Here is a 15,083-nt window from a genome sequence, read left to right on the forward strand (position 1 = left end):
GTATTAAAGTCCAGGTGGCACCTGTATATGAGGCGAAAAGGATGGGAGAAGCTCAGAGGGTGACTCATTGCCTCTGCACAACGCCCCTCCTTCTCTGTTCCAAGTCTCCAACAGCAATCGGGCAGGAAGAGCGGATATTAAAGTAATTGCCTTCCTTTTAATCAGGGCCTGTCCTTTCCAGAAAGTCACAGAGGCTTCCAGAATATTCTCCCACTGACTGATTTTTGCAATGGCCTTGCTTCTGTTTTCTCAAATATTATTCGGCCATCATCACTCATACAGCTACTGTTTTGATTTCTCCTTGCAAACTTACAAACTGTGTGAGTCCTGTTAATTCTAGGTTCAAAGAACTCTCTGACTGAGGCATGTTCCCAGAGCTCCTCTTGTTCCGTTTTGTGGCCCCAGAAAAGGAGAAAGCTCTTTGAAAGTATCACAGTGTTATAAAATAAAAAAAAAAAATACTATGCTTAGAAACCCGTAGTACTTTTCAATAACGCGTTTTTACCTCCCTTTACGACGACCTTGAAAGGTTTTATCTTTCCCTATTTTACAAATGAGAAAACGGGCTCAGAGAGTCAGTGCGACTTCCCCAAAGCCACACAGCATCTAAGACAGAGTGGGGCATTGACCTGGGTCACTTGGCTTCACAGGCCTGTGCTTTTTTCCATTAGATAAATGGTCACACTCATCATCAGTCCTGAGAAGAGGCAGTGGTGGTACGCAGTGTGGCTGATGCCTTCTTAAAAATCTCCAAGCCAGGGACGCCTGGGTAACTCAGTGGTTGAGCATCTGCCTTGGGCTCAGGGTATGATGCCAGGATCCCGGGATCGAGTCCCACACCAGGTTCCCTGCATGGAGCCTGCTTCTCCCTCTGCCTGTCTCTCTGCCTCTCTCTGTGTGTCTCTCATGAACAAATAAATAAAATCTTAAAAAAAGAAAAATATCTCCAGGCCAAGCAACTCCATCTTGTTCTAGGCACTGTCCAGGGGAACTCACATTCCAAAACCACTGGCCTCCTTCCATCTGCTAAGTCACTGCTGTGCCCCTGGCTGCTCAGCTTTGTCCTCCTCTGCTGAGTGCGGCTGCCTCATGTGGGGCGCCTCTGGCCTGCCTCTTCCCCCTCCTCCCTTCTGCATCCCGGGGTCCCCAGATGGAGCCCAATTGTACTTTAATCTCCTTTTACTGTTCTGCCAACTTGCCCAGGCTCCCCCAGACATCTCCTTACTTTAAGCAAATGTTCCTGCATCGCTCTGGGACTAGTCTAATCCTTTTCTCCCTTTTTACATGTTAATGCTCTGATTTACAGCAGCAGTGCCGGATAGAAAAAAATAAATGAATAAGCAAACAAAGACATTCCTTCTGTTCTACATTTTGCAGGGTAGCGATGGGGAGCGAGGCAGGAGAGGGACTTCTGGGGTGCTGGCTGGGTTCTATTTTTGGATCTGGGTGTTGCTTACACAGGTGTGCTCACTTGGAAGACATGCACCAGGTTGTGCACATGTGATCTGTGTGGTCTTCTATGGCCTCAGGCTGCTTCAGGGTTGAAGAAGCGGCCCCAAGAAAGGGCGGTTCATAAAAACCTATGGCTGGAAACGAATAAGGATCACCCCGAGTCCGAGGCTGTCCCTTTGGGCGAGCATCTCCTCGACCTCGCAGGCCATTTCAGGAGATCCGGTCCCTAAATCCAGGGAGGGACACTGTAGCATCTCCTAGGTCGCCCTATCACATATGTTGACCAAGAAAGTCGTAACTTCTCGGGAACCTTTCTCATTTTAGGAGTCAAATCTGTAGAGGCTGTATTCTGCTTCCTAACTTAGCAAGGATCTTAAAATTAATAGAGATCTGCCCTTAAGTCCTCTAAATGGGTACCCTTCAAGAATGGATGTCAATAGATAAATGGTTAGTAATTAACTGTCATGCCCATCCCTGGAACAGTCTGTAAGTCTGAAGTGACTGTCTCCTGGACATGCCACGTCCTTGCAAATCTCCAAGTATGTGGATATGATGTTCCGTAACCCAAAATGCTCTTCCTTTATCAAGAAGAGCCTTACCCCTCTTTTAGGGCGGATCCCAAAGATCCCTCCTTTGATGAAGCATTTCCTGCCTGCTTCACACTGAGCAAAGGGCCCCTGCTCCAGGATCTATAGCATTTTGTACACACATCTAATAGAATTTACCGTTTTGCACTACAATAAGTACTTCGAGTTTTTCCAAGGCTCGCTTCGTTTCTTAGTCCCATTTTAATCCCTAGTGCCTGGTCCGGTCCCTATTACATAAGAGGTACTCAGAAGTACATCTGCACAGAAGGGCCACTGAGTTGAGTGATCTTGACATCTCATGCATTTATAAAATAAAATAAACCTCTTCTCTGAATGATTGTTTCTAACAGCTCTATTTGTAACAGCCCCAAGCCGGAAGCAACTAAAATGTCTCCCAATAGGTGCATGGCTAAGCAAACTATGATACGTGTACACCAAGAAATGTGACTCAGCAATAAAAAGAACAAACTAGTGATTCAGGCAATGACTCGAATGGTCTCCAGGCTCGTCGTACATACTGAGTGAGAAAGGTCAGATACTGAATGACTCCATTTCTATAACATTCTTGAAATTATAAAACTGTCAAAATGGAGAACGGATTAGTGGTTGCTAAGGGTTAGAGATGGTGGGGAAGAGGGTGGTGAGACCATAAAATGGCGGCATGAGGAAGATCTTTGTGGCGATGAAATGGTGTCTTGGTTACAGTGGGATTGACATATACCTACATAGGACGTTTTGATGTCCTGGTTTTGAAACCATATGGCCATTATGTAAGATGCAACTCCTGGAGGAAACTGGTTAAAGATACATGGTACCACTCTGTACTCTCTCTGCAACTCCTCCTATGAACCTATAATCATTTCAAGTGAAAGTTATAATTTTTTTTTTTTTAGAAAAACCAGTTCTCTGAGGTTCTTTCTAGTCTCTGAGTGTGTATCCTTCACAAGAACCATTCACATCTCTTAATATTTTATAGCTTCAAAATGTTTCCATGTAGATTAAACTATGCCACTTCAAAATGACAGCAACTCTATGGCATATGTGCTCTCATCCCCATTTTACAGATAAGGAAACCAAGGCTCAGTGCTTGTTGAAGGGCACATGGTTGGTTGCATGTGGCAAAGCCAGTGTTTCAACCTGACTCAATCAAATTTCTACAGATCTATTTTCTTATCAGCAAAATAAGGAGATTTGGCCAAGACAGCCTCTGTAAATGCATCCAGTTCTAATACCGTATGACGCATGTACTTTGTGCCCTAGCTGTCCTACTTCTGAGTTACCATAAGGGTCTGGCAATGCAGTGACTGGACTGCAGGCCAGTAACTGGACCTATAGAGAAGATACACCCATCAGAACCACTGTTAGGAGGTGGCGGCATTTGATAGAGGCATTCGACTCCCCAGATTCCCATCCTCCCAAGGCTAAGAGTTGTTGAGATGAGAATCCCAGTCACTCCTGGACTTTCATGTTTCTAGAATGCCCCACCTCTCTGGTTGGTTTCTGTTCCTTTGCTTTGTTTTTCCCCATCCCCCATCTCCAGAGCTTCACTTGGTCACACTCCACTGACCCTAGTTATTGATACTCTATGCCAAGGAGGTGAGCTGTGAAAATGTCTTACCAGATTAGTGAAGATGTATGTGTAATAGGCCGACACCATCCCTAGTTCAGCTGCCTGCAAACAGAAGAGAAGGAGATTAGACAGAAAACAGAAAGCCACAGGAAGTGAAAGAGCATGAGGGCTCCAAGGGTCCGCCATGTGTCTGGCCCACTACCCTTTGGTCCTCACACTGCCCTTGACTTGAAGAATGGAGAAGAGAAGGGTGTCTCCACCGCCACCCTGCTCTCCAGCCCTGCAGTGACATTCATAGATGCTGATGTTCTCATGTACGACACATTCTCATGGATATAACCAGATATCATGGAAGCCAAAATGACTTTAAGGGAAATGAAGCAAATAATAAAAAAGACTAAAATAATTATCTCCCAAACTATTAGCAATAATAGTGGCTACCATGTACCCATTATTTAGTATGGACCAGGCACTAGAAAGTCTTTCGCTTGGGTTAAGTTGGTGATGGAGGCACCATCATTCCTCTTCCACCCCCCATCTAACAGCTGATGAATCTTGAAACACCAACAGGCTCTGTAACTTGCACAAGATCACATGTCTCGAAAGTGGGAAAAGATGAAATTAAAGCCAAGCAGCCTAATTTCAGTCCTTTCAACCAAACTATCCTCTCCCAGAGGACCGTGATATCGATGCAAGTACCGACAACCCTCTTAGGGGCCGAGGCAGAGACGGGAGAGTCTGCAGTTGTAGGTAATTCCCAAATTAATCCAACTCCTGTCAAAGGCGAGTGCGTGAGACTCCTAAGAGTCTTTGAGTCTGCAGTGATGTAGGAAACAAGTGAATCATTTGCAAACTTTGGTCTTTCATTAGTGGTAAGGAACAAGTTGCTTGTGACATGCTTCACCCTTGATCACAGCACACCCGCGTGTCCTCGTCCCACAGTTGGGAGGCTCGACTTCAGAACAGCCTCCTTTTCGTCTGATCTTTGTAAGCCATCACAGACACCCCTCACCAACCTCCCCTGTCAGTGTGCCCGACTTTGAGTGTGACAGGTGCTACAGAGGCCGACAAGGAGATCAGGTAAATAATGAGCCCAGCTCTCCCCAGGGCCCTCATGCCTTCTGACAGGCAGATTTTCATCATGTATCCTGCAGCCCCAGGGCCACTGGGAAACCGCTTTCGTCCTGCCTGTTGGGGTGCATGAGGGGAAAACAAGACCAGGGGTGATTACATTTCCCTCTTACAAAGCATTTATGTCTCCAGGAACTCTAATAACTTTGTAAGCGTTTTTGCAGGAACCCTTACAGGGCTCCTGTGAGAGTAGCCTGGGGTACTTCTATCGCCAGCATTCCAATGGAAAATGAAGTACAGAAGGGCTCCAGGCCTGGGGCAAGATGATGTGGGGGTCACATGGGGCCCGAGGCTTCTCTTTTTCCTCTAAGCAAAACTACATTTCCTCCTTCACCTCCAAGGGGCCGGTACAGCCTGCTGCTGACCTCCTCTCATCTCTGCACACTCAACACTGTCCATCTAAAAATGCCATCACCTGTCACCACTGCCTAGACAGGAGGGAGCCCCGGTGACCTGGTTACAGGGATGAGCTGGGGCCGGGGGATGGGGAGAAGGCACCGTCAGATGGTTAAAACCCATCTGTGAGATCTGCTGCCCAAAGCTAAAAGACAAGAGATCCTTGGTTTTTAAGACCTGAATTCTGGGTAAACACAAAGTTTGTTGCTGGAACAGCTGCTCAATAAAGTAGGGGATTACTCTGCAAATCCTTCTGAAATCAAGAGACAGCAGAGTGCCGCCAAGCTCCAGGGTCAGGCTCACGGGGGCACAGCAAGGCTCCTGGAAGCTCCGGGTGTGCTCTCTGCTCACACTGCTTCCCACATGGAGTCCATCCTCTCTGGGGTGCCCCCAAGGCTGTGCTATAACCCCTAGCGAGGATGAGCCTGCAGCCTGAGTCCAAGCCCCATGCAGAGCCTGCCTGCTGGGGACACTAGGGAGTCAAATGGGAACAAAGGGAGCCAGTTTCTGAAGTCCCACTGGGTAGTCATGGGCTTGGTGCCAAGGTCACAAGGGCTGAGGCCAATGGGTGGTTTCAGGAAAGCCTACTACTGGCCACCAAGCAGAACCACTTGCTAATAATCATCATTGCAGGGAGCGTTTTCTTCAAAAGCACAGCCATTTTTTTTAAGTGTTTTTAATGAAAATACCCAGTATTGGCAAGGGTACTATAAGACACCTATATGCTGCTGGTGGGAGTATAAATTGTTATGGCCTTTTAAAAAGGCAATCTGGCAAATCATATCAAAATCCTTAAAAGCATGCATATCTTTAACTGAGTAATTTCACTTCTGGAAATTTATGCTAAGAAAATATTCATGAATGTGCATAAAGATTTATGTACAAAAGATGTGCATCTCGCATTGTTTATTATAGCAAAAGATTGAAAACAACCTGTATCTCCAACAATAAAGGGATGGTTAAATAAATTATGGTACATCCATATGATAAGAAATGATGTAGCCATTAAAGTATTTGTAGACAAATATGTAATGACATAAGCAAAATGTGGGGCATATAATCAAGTGGGAAAAAAAGTATGTTACAGAAGAGTATGTGCAGGCTGATGATAATTTTGAAAAGAAACAAATGTGTCTATAAAGGCAGAAAGGATAGACATCAAAATTTCACAGTGGCTGTCTCCGGGTGATGGAATGTCTTTCTTTTCCATGTGCACCTGTAAGATTTTTCCATCATGTCCCAAACTAAAGGTTTATAAGAGAAAAAGAAAAAGCTATAACGATTTTTTATTTTCTTCTATGTACTTTTCTGTACTTTCCAAAATTTTAACAATAGACATTTTTTTTAAAAAGAGCCCAACCACATATGCTGGGAGTCATGAAATATTCCTGAGGGTCTTATATTATTATTATAAGGGCTGCCCCCAAAAGGCTTCCATCGGCCCGGTGGGGGGGGCGGTTGTTCAGGCAGGCTCTGGCCACTGCAGAGGGCACTGTGCATCCTGTCTACCCTCTGTAAGGGGCCCTGGGGGGACAATTATCTTATTCGTGCCCTTCATCTTCCCCGAGGTCTCCTCAGCCTGTCTCTCTGAGGCCCTGAAACTTAGAGGATCTTTTCCATCTTTGATGACTTCACTGATCATAGGCCCAGACACGAGAAAAGAAAAAGAGAGAAAATTTCCATTGGAGTGTGCGTGTATGTGCGTGTGTGTGTGTGTGTGTGTGTGTGTGTGTGTGTGTTGAGTGTATGCACCCAGACAGACGTGGGTTTGGAGCTGTGGAGAGTCACTATAGCAACGGACTGAAGGGACAGCCCTCGGTACTCAGAGAACTCATTCAAATCTCTTATTAACTCGGAGACAAAAACTAGCTGGGGAGGGGGAGGTTTGGATGGGGAGGGGGAGGAGGAGGAAGAGACAATCATCGAGTGTCTGCTGGGCTCCTCACAGCTTGGCAGAGGTTAACGAGGAGCCTCGCTCCCCCAGTGGAAGATGGCAGGTTACGTTTAAATGTGCAATTAGAGTGGCATTAGAGGAGGCCCCTGTGCCTGGAGGGGCCGGGGGAGCTGCTGGGAGCCTTGGAGCAGCCTGCAAGTGGGGCCCACCTTTCTGGGGTTGATGCCTAGCCCAGCCACCAGCCCAGGAGCTGGTGCCCGGGGACTCCAAGGCTACCCAGCTGTTTCCAGCTGTTTCTCCAGAGCATGGAGCCCCCACAACCCTGCCCCCCCACCCCCTCCCTTGGACTTGACTTTTGTCCTGGTCTCTCTCGTTGTCAGATGGGAGAGAACTCTCCCTCACAGAGTTCCAGTTTCCATCACTGTCCACTCTGATTTAGACACTGCCACCCTGCCCCTTGCATTCTGGGGGTAGAAGAAAGTGCTGATTGGCTGTCAGGCACAACAGGTATCTGCTCAGCTGTGCTCCTCCACGGTGCAACCTTGGGCAAAGCCATTCATCTCCTAGAGTCTCGGTTTCTTCACCCGTCCAGGGAAGATGGGGGTACCTGCCCCATTGGGTCACTGAGGGGATCAGGCTGGGAAGTCACATGGTAGCATTTTGTAAACCGTTCGGGGCTCACACAGAGGGCAGATGCTCAGCGACACGCATTGTCAAAATATGGAAATACTTGTATGCCACTTGGCACACAGCCTCTGCCCCAAGGCCACCAAGTGCCTCGGCCCCTCCCGGGAACCCACAGACCCACAGGCAGGGAGGGTCAGCTGCAACCAGGAGTTAACACTCTTACAGCATCACCCTCTTCTTGCCTTTCTTTTTGGCGACACCCAAGGCAAGGACGGAGCAGCCTACCAGCTCAGGGGGAGGGAGGAGGAGGAGGAGGAGGATGCTCTGTGCCCACCACGCCCGCCCCAGCCCGGCTCCCACCTTCAGGAGGATGGTGTGGGACATGGAGGCGTTGGCATGGATGATGATGGTGGCTGTCTTGTCGTCCCGGATCTCCTTGAGGAGTGGGGTGGGGTCCCGGGTGTCATCCAGCATCCGGACCGAGAGCGTGTCCTTGGAGATAAGGAATTGCCGGAGCAGCTTCTCCAGGTTTAAAAGGCCTGGAGGAGAGAGAGGATGAAGCCCCTGAGGGTCCACGTGCTGTCCTGGGAGACACAGGGCCAGAGGCAGGGCCATGGGTGTGGCCCACTGCTGGTGCGAAGCAGCAGCCCCCTTAACTGAGCAATGTTCTCAACCTCTGGGGACGTGGGTATTCCCATCTCAGGGACAAAGAATATGCCTCAGCCCCCATGGCTTTCCCCCAGCTCCCTAGGGAATGTTCTTTTAAAGAGAGATTGAGGTCCATTGAGGACCCCCACCCCCACGCCAGCCCTCAGGAGCAGCACCACCCAGCGGCCAAGACCCAGGTTTAGAGACCAGCAGGCCTAGTTTTCCCCCCTAATTTGGCCACTTATGCACCAAGTGACCTCCTCATGTGGTCGGGGCTCTTGGCTGCAGTTCTCTCCTGTAAGAAATGAGAATAACAGCAGCCAGCTCACAGGACCATGTTGAGGATTAAATAAGGTAAGATGTGAAGGGCTCAGGCCCAGGCCTTGTCCATTGTAAAGGCCCAGAAATGTCCCATCTAGGGGTACCAAAGCCCGGCCTTTGTTTTCACTGTAGATGCTGGGGGGTGCAGTCGTCTCAAGATCACAAGCCCAGGAAACAGGTCTAACAAAAACCCTTTGAACTCCTCAGAGCACCGTGGCTGCATTAAGTCAAGGTATCATTATGATTATAAGAGGACAGGCTTTGAACTCCACTCCAACGGGCAACAATATGGGCCTAGAACAAAATGAAAATGTGGGATTGTGAGCCAAGGCCTCCCCTCCTTCCGCCAGCTATCTGCTGTCTAGGAGCAGGGGGTAGGAGGAGGGTTTCCAGAATGACATCGCTGAGACACAAGCATCTTAATTCAGCTTCGTGAAGGCAGGCCAGCAAGAAGGTGTGTGTGGGGGGTCAGGGGTGTGTGTGTGTGGGGGGCTCTCCTGGGAAGATGGTGGTCTCAGCTCTAGTGGAAAGAGAAGTACAGGCATTTGCTCCTAAAAATAACGACAAGAGTTATATTTATTGAATACTTATTGTGTTCCAGATAATGAGCTAAATATTCCACATGGCTTGTCTAAGTCCTCACAACAATCCTACAAGGCATCTTAAACCTACACACAGAGGGGAACACGAGGCAAGACGAGAGGAGTAGCTCCCAGACATGGCTCCACACGTTGGACGGCAAGGCAGGGGTTGGTTTTCTCACCAGAGGCCCCCATGCTCCAGTTTCTGCTCCAACCACAGGACAGTGACTGCAGGGATGTCCTGAAAGTGACCCCAGACTCCTCCCTGCGCAGCTTCCTCACCTCCCTGACCCTCAGGATCAAAAGGTGAGAGAGAGGGTTCTGAAGGGCACAGCCACCCTGGCCACCTCCCTTGATTCACAGAGATGCCAAGACTTGCCTAGTCACACAGGGGTGTGGCAGGGGCCAGGGTTCCCCCTTTCCCATCTCCAGAGACCAGATGCCTCTCAGGACACAGCCAGCAGGGGTAGCAGGTGTACCGCCTGGGGCACGCATCTCTGGACTTGGGAGGAAAGCCCACGCTGGGTGTGTTTTCTAATAAGGAGAAGGTAGCAGGGTGGGGCCCAGGGCCTGGCATGATGCAAACAGACCTGGGAAGCTGGTGCCAACACCCATGCTCCAGTTGGTCATGGGTCCCCAGAGGGCAGTCTGGGGGGCTGGGGGCTACAAGGGGCAAGGGAAAGCCCTGCAAGGGGCTGTCACTCCAGAGGCTTCAGAACCAGCTGGTCTCTCTTCCTTCCCCCACAGGGCCTTGTAGGGGACTTGTAAATCTCGCCCTCCACCTCCCTGCTGTTTGCGCCCCCTGTAGCCCCTCACCACACATCGGGAGAGGTCCTGATGCTGCTGGGGCATTTCCTGCCAACCCTGACTTGCATGAGATTGGGATTCAAGCTCAGCGTCCGCCCTCACCAGCTGTATCACCTTGAGAAGTCATCTGACCTCTCTGAGGCTCTGTTCTTCATCTGTAAAATGGGTATGACAGTTGAGAGCGCACAGGGACATGGTGTGGAAGCATGCTGGGAACGGGAAAGTCTGGTTTCAGTGCTCCTTCTCCTGCATTTACTCATCCCCGCAACAGCTCAGGGGTAGAGGTGGCTCACTGAGGCAGACAAAAAGGGACGAAAGCACAAGGCTGTCCAACCCACACCGTGTGTACCCTCAGTGCCAGGCATGGGGCCGCCAAGATGTCAGCAGAGAAGGTGGATCAGATTCAGACCCTGCCAGCTGGGAGCTCAGTGCAGGGTCTTGCAACTGAGTCTATGACAAAGTTCAAATCATACCCATACTTTGTTTGAGAGTCTGATTCATCTGGTTTTCTACGGGGCCAGCCTCATTTATATCTATATGTGAAATGGAGAGAATATTCATGATGTCTTCCTCAGAGATGACGTGAAAAGCAAAATCCGACTCGCACAAAAGTCTGAGTACATGACCCCAAAGACACTTAAGATGGTCACGGGAGGCCACAGAGCTGGTGTTCCTAGAGTGCTGGCCATCTCTTTGGCTCAAGAAAAGATCCACCCGGGCATGCTACGTGGGAGGGAGCACTGCGGCTGGAGGGATGGCCGAGGACAACGCCACGGGTCCTGGAATGTAGCAGGGAAAGTCTCTAGAGCCCGGCTGGGAAGGAGGCCAAATCCCCTGGGATCCTTCCGAGGGGCAGTGAAGTTCAGTGGGATGCGACAGAGAAGCTTGGAGGACAGCAGGATTAGGCACAGCATGGAGATGCCTGGCCAAGGCAGCCTAGGGACTGTTCATCCCTTTAAAACTGTCCGGAAGAGCCCCCCGGATGGCAGATAAACTGGGGAGCCTGCTCCAATCAATGCCCAGCGTGCCCCCACCCGACAGCCCCATGGGGTGCTCTGCTGCCCTTTAACCAAGGAAGTAGCATCCCCATCCCATCAGCACACTATCATGTGTGTGCTGAGAGGTAGGATGGGGACAGTGATGGCAGCAGGTCTTTGGGGGTGGGGTGAGGTCTGCATCCCACCCAGGATCTCCCATCACCCACTCCTTTCCCAGCCTGGACCGCACCTGGAGCAGCAAACAGAGCACAGGGTGGCAGGTGAGTCTAGCTCCAGTGCTGCTAGGATTGGCTGGTGCAGGCGACTCCCTTCACCCTTCTGCCCCTCAGTGTCCTTACCTGTCAAGTAAGGACAACTGCTACCTTGCAGGGTTAGTTAGAGGATGTCAAGTAAGCAGGACAGTGCCTGTTCCCTAGAAGATGCTTCACCAATCTGATTTCCATTCACCCCCTCCTCACCCACTCACATCCTAACTGTCCTTCACCCAGCTCCTTCTCTTACCGGATTTATTATCCAATCCACAAAATATAGTCCTTGGTTTTAAACCAATGTAAAATACTTGCTAGCATATACGCATGCATATATATAGTAGAGGATATATACAAACACTAAGTATTTCACGGGCTTGGGTAGGAATTCCCACTTGGAACTCTCCTGCACATGCCCAGTGTGAGGCAGGGAGCACCGCGCTTGCCAGGGGGCTGAACTAGAGACTGAGGCCACAGAGGGGGAAGAGTGAGAGTCCACATCCTAGCAGAGCAGGGGAGTCGCAGTGCCAGGTGGGGAACGGACCCCATGTCACTTGAGGAGCAGCTGAAGGAAGGGGGTGCCTGGCTTGAGGAAGAGTGGGAAGGACCATCATGAACCAGATTTGCTCTTGGCAGCCTCAAGGACTACGCTCCAGAACAAAGAGTGGATGGAGGTCAAAAGACACTTAGCTCTGTTCAAGGAGTCTAAAGACGCAGTGGTAGTGAGTTCCCTGTCGCTGGAGGTAGTTAAGGAAAGATTGAAGCCCCTCTTGCCAACTGTCAGCAAGTGAATTAAGCCAGTGGATGGTAAGTCGGACTCGAAGAACATTGATGTTTTTCCAGCCCAGGGATTCTCTAGTTCTATGAATCAGAAAGGGAACCTTTTATTTTGTTAGGCAGCGGAAGGAATCTGGAAGGGAACGTGCAGTTTAGTGACATTAAGAACATTAGGAGTTTTTGCGTGCAGTGTAGAATTTTCCAAATGTCATTCTCCTCAACTCTACCTGTTTAATGGAACTAAGGGATTTATGGAAGGCAGCTGCCCCCAGAGGGGTTAAAAGCTGCTCTCTTCCTGGCTTCCCCTCCACCTCCATCCCAGCCTTTCTCTCCTATGGGGGCCTGTGGCCCAGCAGCAGGTCTGCCTGCCAAGTCCAAGGCTGAGAGGGACCTGGGGAACCTATTAGTTTCGCTCAGGATGCTACGGGGTAGATCGATGAAAGCCTCAGCAGGCCGGCTGTTCTGGGAAGCAGGAGGGAGGCAGGAGGCCAGACAGGGTGGGAGGAGGATGGAGAAGCTGTGAAAGGCACAGCCGGGTTTGGTCAAGGCCATAGGACAAGGACACAAATACCTAAGTGATGGGTCTGCAGGGGACACAGAGGGCCCTTGTATCAAAAAATAAGAATAAACACCCATTTCAACTGGCATCCGTCCCTCTCCACTGGCTGATTCCCTTGGCTGCAGGCGCTGGCTCTGGAAGATGCTAGTCCTCCCAGGAGGGACAGCAGTTTTAAATCTTGCAGGAGGCAGGGATGTAACACTGACCTCAGGGGACTGTGGGGAGGATTTAGGGAGATAACACGGTTCCCACTGTGCCCACACTGCCCTACACTTGGTAAGGCTTCGTTTCCCTTCCCTTTGCCAGGCCACATGCCTCAGGGTGTGTGGGTTTCAGACCTTCTCCATGGAGCACATTCTGATGGGGAGACGGGAACGAGAGTCCAGGAGGTCGCCAGTGGGGAAGGGGCACAGAGCAAGTTCAAGTGTTTGAATGATGCACGGCACCTGCTTTTTGGTTCTGTCTCATTCCACAGCTGGGCTTGGCCCCGGGAACAGGCAGGGGAGACCAGGACACAGGAGACAGAGGAGGAGACAGAGAGGGGATGGAGAAGGAGGTGAGGCTTCCTGCGCACAGGAGGACTGTGCTGTGCCTTGCGTGGCCCTGCAGCTTGCCCTCTTCTCTGGCAGCAAAGGTGGGCGTCGTGAGAACCTGGTCTCTGCACTCCTGCTGCCTAACTTCGGGGCGTGTGTCCAGCGTGGGCTCAGCTAGTGACTGCCCTGAGCAGGCTTCAGTGTCTCCTCGGCTCCTTCACTCACACTTGATTTAACCCCACAGGGCTCTGGGAGCGCAGGTGCTCCTGGGTGCGAGGGGGCAGTGACAGGTCACAGAGCTAGAAAACCCAGGACGGGCCAAGACCCAAACCAGGTTTCCGGATTCCGACCTCCCGCCTCTGATTCCTACTTGAGTTGGCGTGGCAAGGCGTCAACCCAGCCATGAAATAGGAAAAAAATGGTCCCCCCCCCCTTCTGTCTTTTCCACAGTGTTCAGAGAAGCAGGGAGAGGGGGTAATAAGAACCGTGTGTGTGTTGAAAATAGACTTAATCTCTCTTTTCCTCATGCATATAATAGCAATGTTTATGGGGTCCATCTTAGACGGTTATCGTGAGGTTTAAATGGGACAATTTCAAAAGCCGTAGCAGAAAGTCTCAGGCACATAGCAAGGGCTTAATAAATGGTTACTTTTGTATCACTAGGAGCATGAGGCCTCCCACAGCGAGTGCCTCCTGGGGCTGGTGTGGGGAAGGTCCACTAGGGTCCCACTATCTTCACAAGGGACCCTGAGTGTCACCCCTAGTCTCCCATTCTCCACCCCCTGCTGCCACAACCAGGCTCGCAGGATAAAGTGAGTAAATGTTTATTATGTCCTGGGCCCAGATACCTTCCACCCAAGTGCCCTGAAAAGCACTATTATTCTCACTTTACTCAGGGAGGTACTAAGGCTCAGAGAGGTACAGTGATCTGCTTGACATCACACAGCTCACGAGTGGTGGAGCATCTTGGTTTGACTCCAAAACAGTTCTCTTTTTACTGCACCATTCTGCACTTCTCTCCAGCTATGCTTCCTCCCCAGGCTCAGAGTCTGCTCCTCTCCAACAACCTGGACAGAGTTTAGCAAACACAGGGATAGCAGAAGGGCAGAGCTAAGCTCTGGTCACTCTGCTCCAGGTCCTGACCTCACATTTTTTGAAAGGGATCCAAGGAAGGAAGGAAAGAAAAACTCACATGCAGCTCGTGTTTCCGAGGTCACTGTGTTATACTCTTTGTATATCTTGTCCTATTTAATCCCCTCGGCCATCCTGTAAGGGAGGTATCATCGTCCCCACTCCATAGACAGGACCTCCAGAAGCTGGAGAGTACCTAAGTTACCTTCCCAAGGTCACACAGGTAGTAAACAGGTGGCAGAAGGACACATAGCCATAGAAAGGACATTGACATACTTGGAAAGAAATACCAGAGCAAACATAAAAAAAAAAAAAAAATAGGAGTTGAGTTTGCACAAAGATACCAGGAAAACAGACAGTGTGTTATACCTGTGACCTTAGGAATCGAAGGCTCTGGGTGCATGCTGAGAGTCTCAGAAGGTAAGCTCGTGGCAAGGCTGGGTGATCTCACCAAAGGGGCACAGAGCAAGTTCAAGTGCACCAGGTGGGGAAGCCTGACTCTCCTCGGAAGCACCCAAATGGCCGAGGCCCCTCCGCTCCATGGTGACGACCATGGACCCTCACCGCATCCACTCCCCACCCGCCAGCCTCATTAGAACTAGGCACTGGCAGATATCCTGATTTCTTTTCCCATTAAAGAAAAATAACATAAAACACAATACAATTCTGCTTGGTCCAAAAACCTGCTTATTAAAACTCTACTTTTGGAAAGAGAGAGAGAGAGAAAAAAAAAAAAAGTGGTCTGATTCCCTATGGAATGGTCTCTGTTATGGCTAATTTTGATGGTTGGAAAATAGAATTAGATGCCTGTTTCTAATTCAAT

At 50.0% G+C, this 15,083-nt stretch overlaps 1 protein-coding gene across 7 annotated transcripts in view; it reads right to left on the bottom strand.

Moving 5' to 3' along the window:
- Nucleotides 1-15,083, bottom strand: part of GRIK4 (glutamate ionotropic receptor kainate type subunit 4) — a 422,971-nt gene that overhangs the window by 137,818 nt on the left and 270,070 nt on the right. For all 7 annotated transcript variants that reach the window (XM_038535885.1, XM_038535878.1, XM_038535883.1 and 4 more), the window contains 2 exons: nucleotides 8,018-8,196; nucleotides 3,658-3,711 (listed from right to left, as the gene is read on the bottom strand). In XM_038535885.1, the coding sequence (XP_038391813.1) occupies nucleotides 3,658-3,711; nucleotides 8,018-8,196 (233 nt within the window). The remainder of the gene's footprint in view (nucleotides 1-3,657; nucleotides 3,712-8,017; nucleotides 8,197-15,083) is intronic.

This window comes from Canis lupus, chromosome 5 (genome assembly GCF_011100685.1).
Source record: "Canis lupus familiaris isolate Mischka breed German Shepherd chromosome 5, alternate assembly UU_Cfam_GSD_1.0, whole genome shotgun sequence".
NCBI lineage: Eukaryota > Metazoa > Chordata > Mammalia > Carnivora > Canidae > Canis > Canis lupus.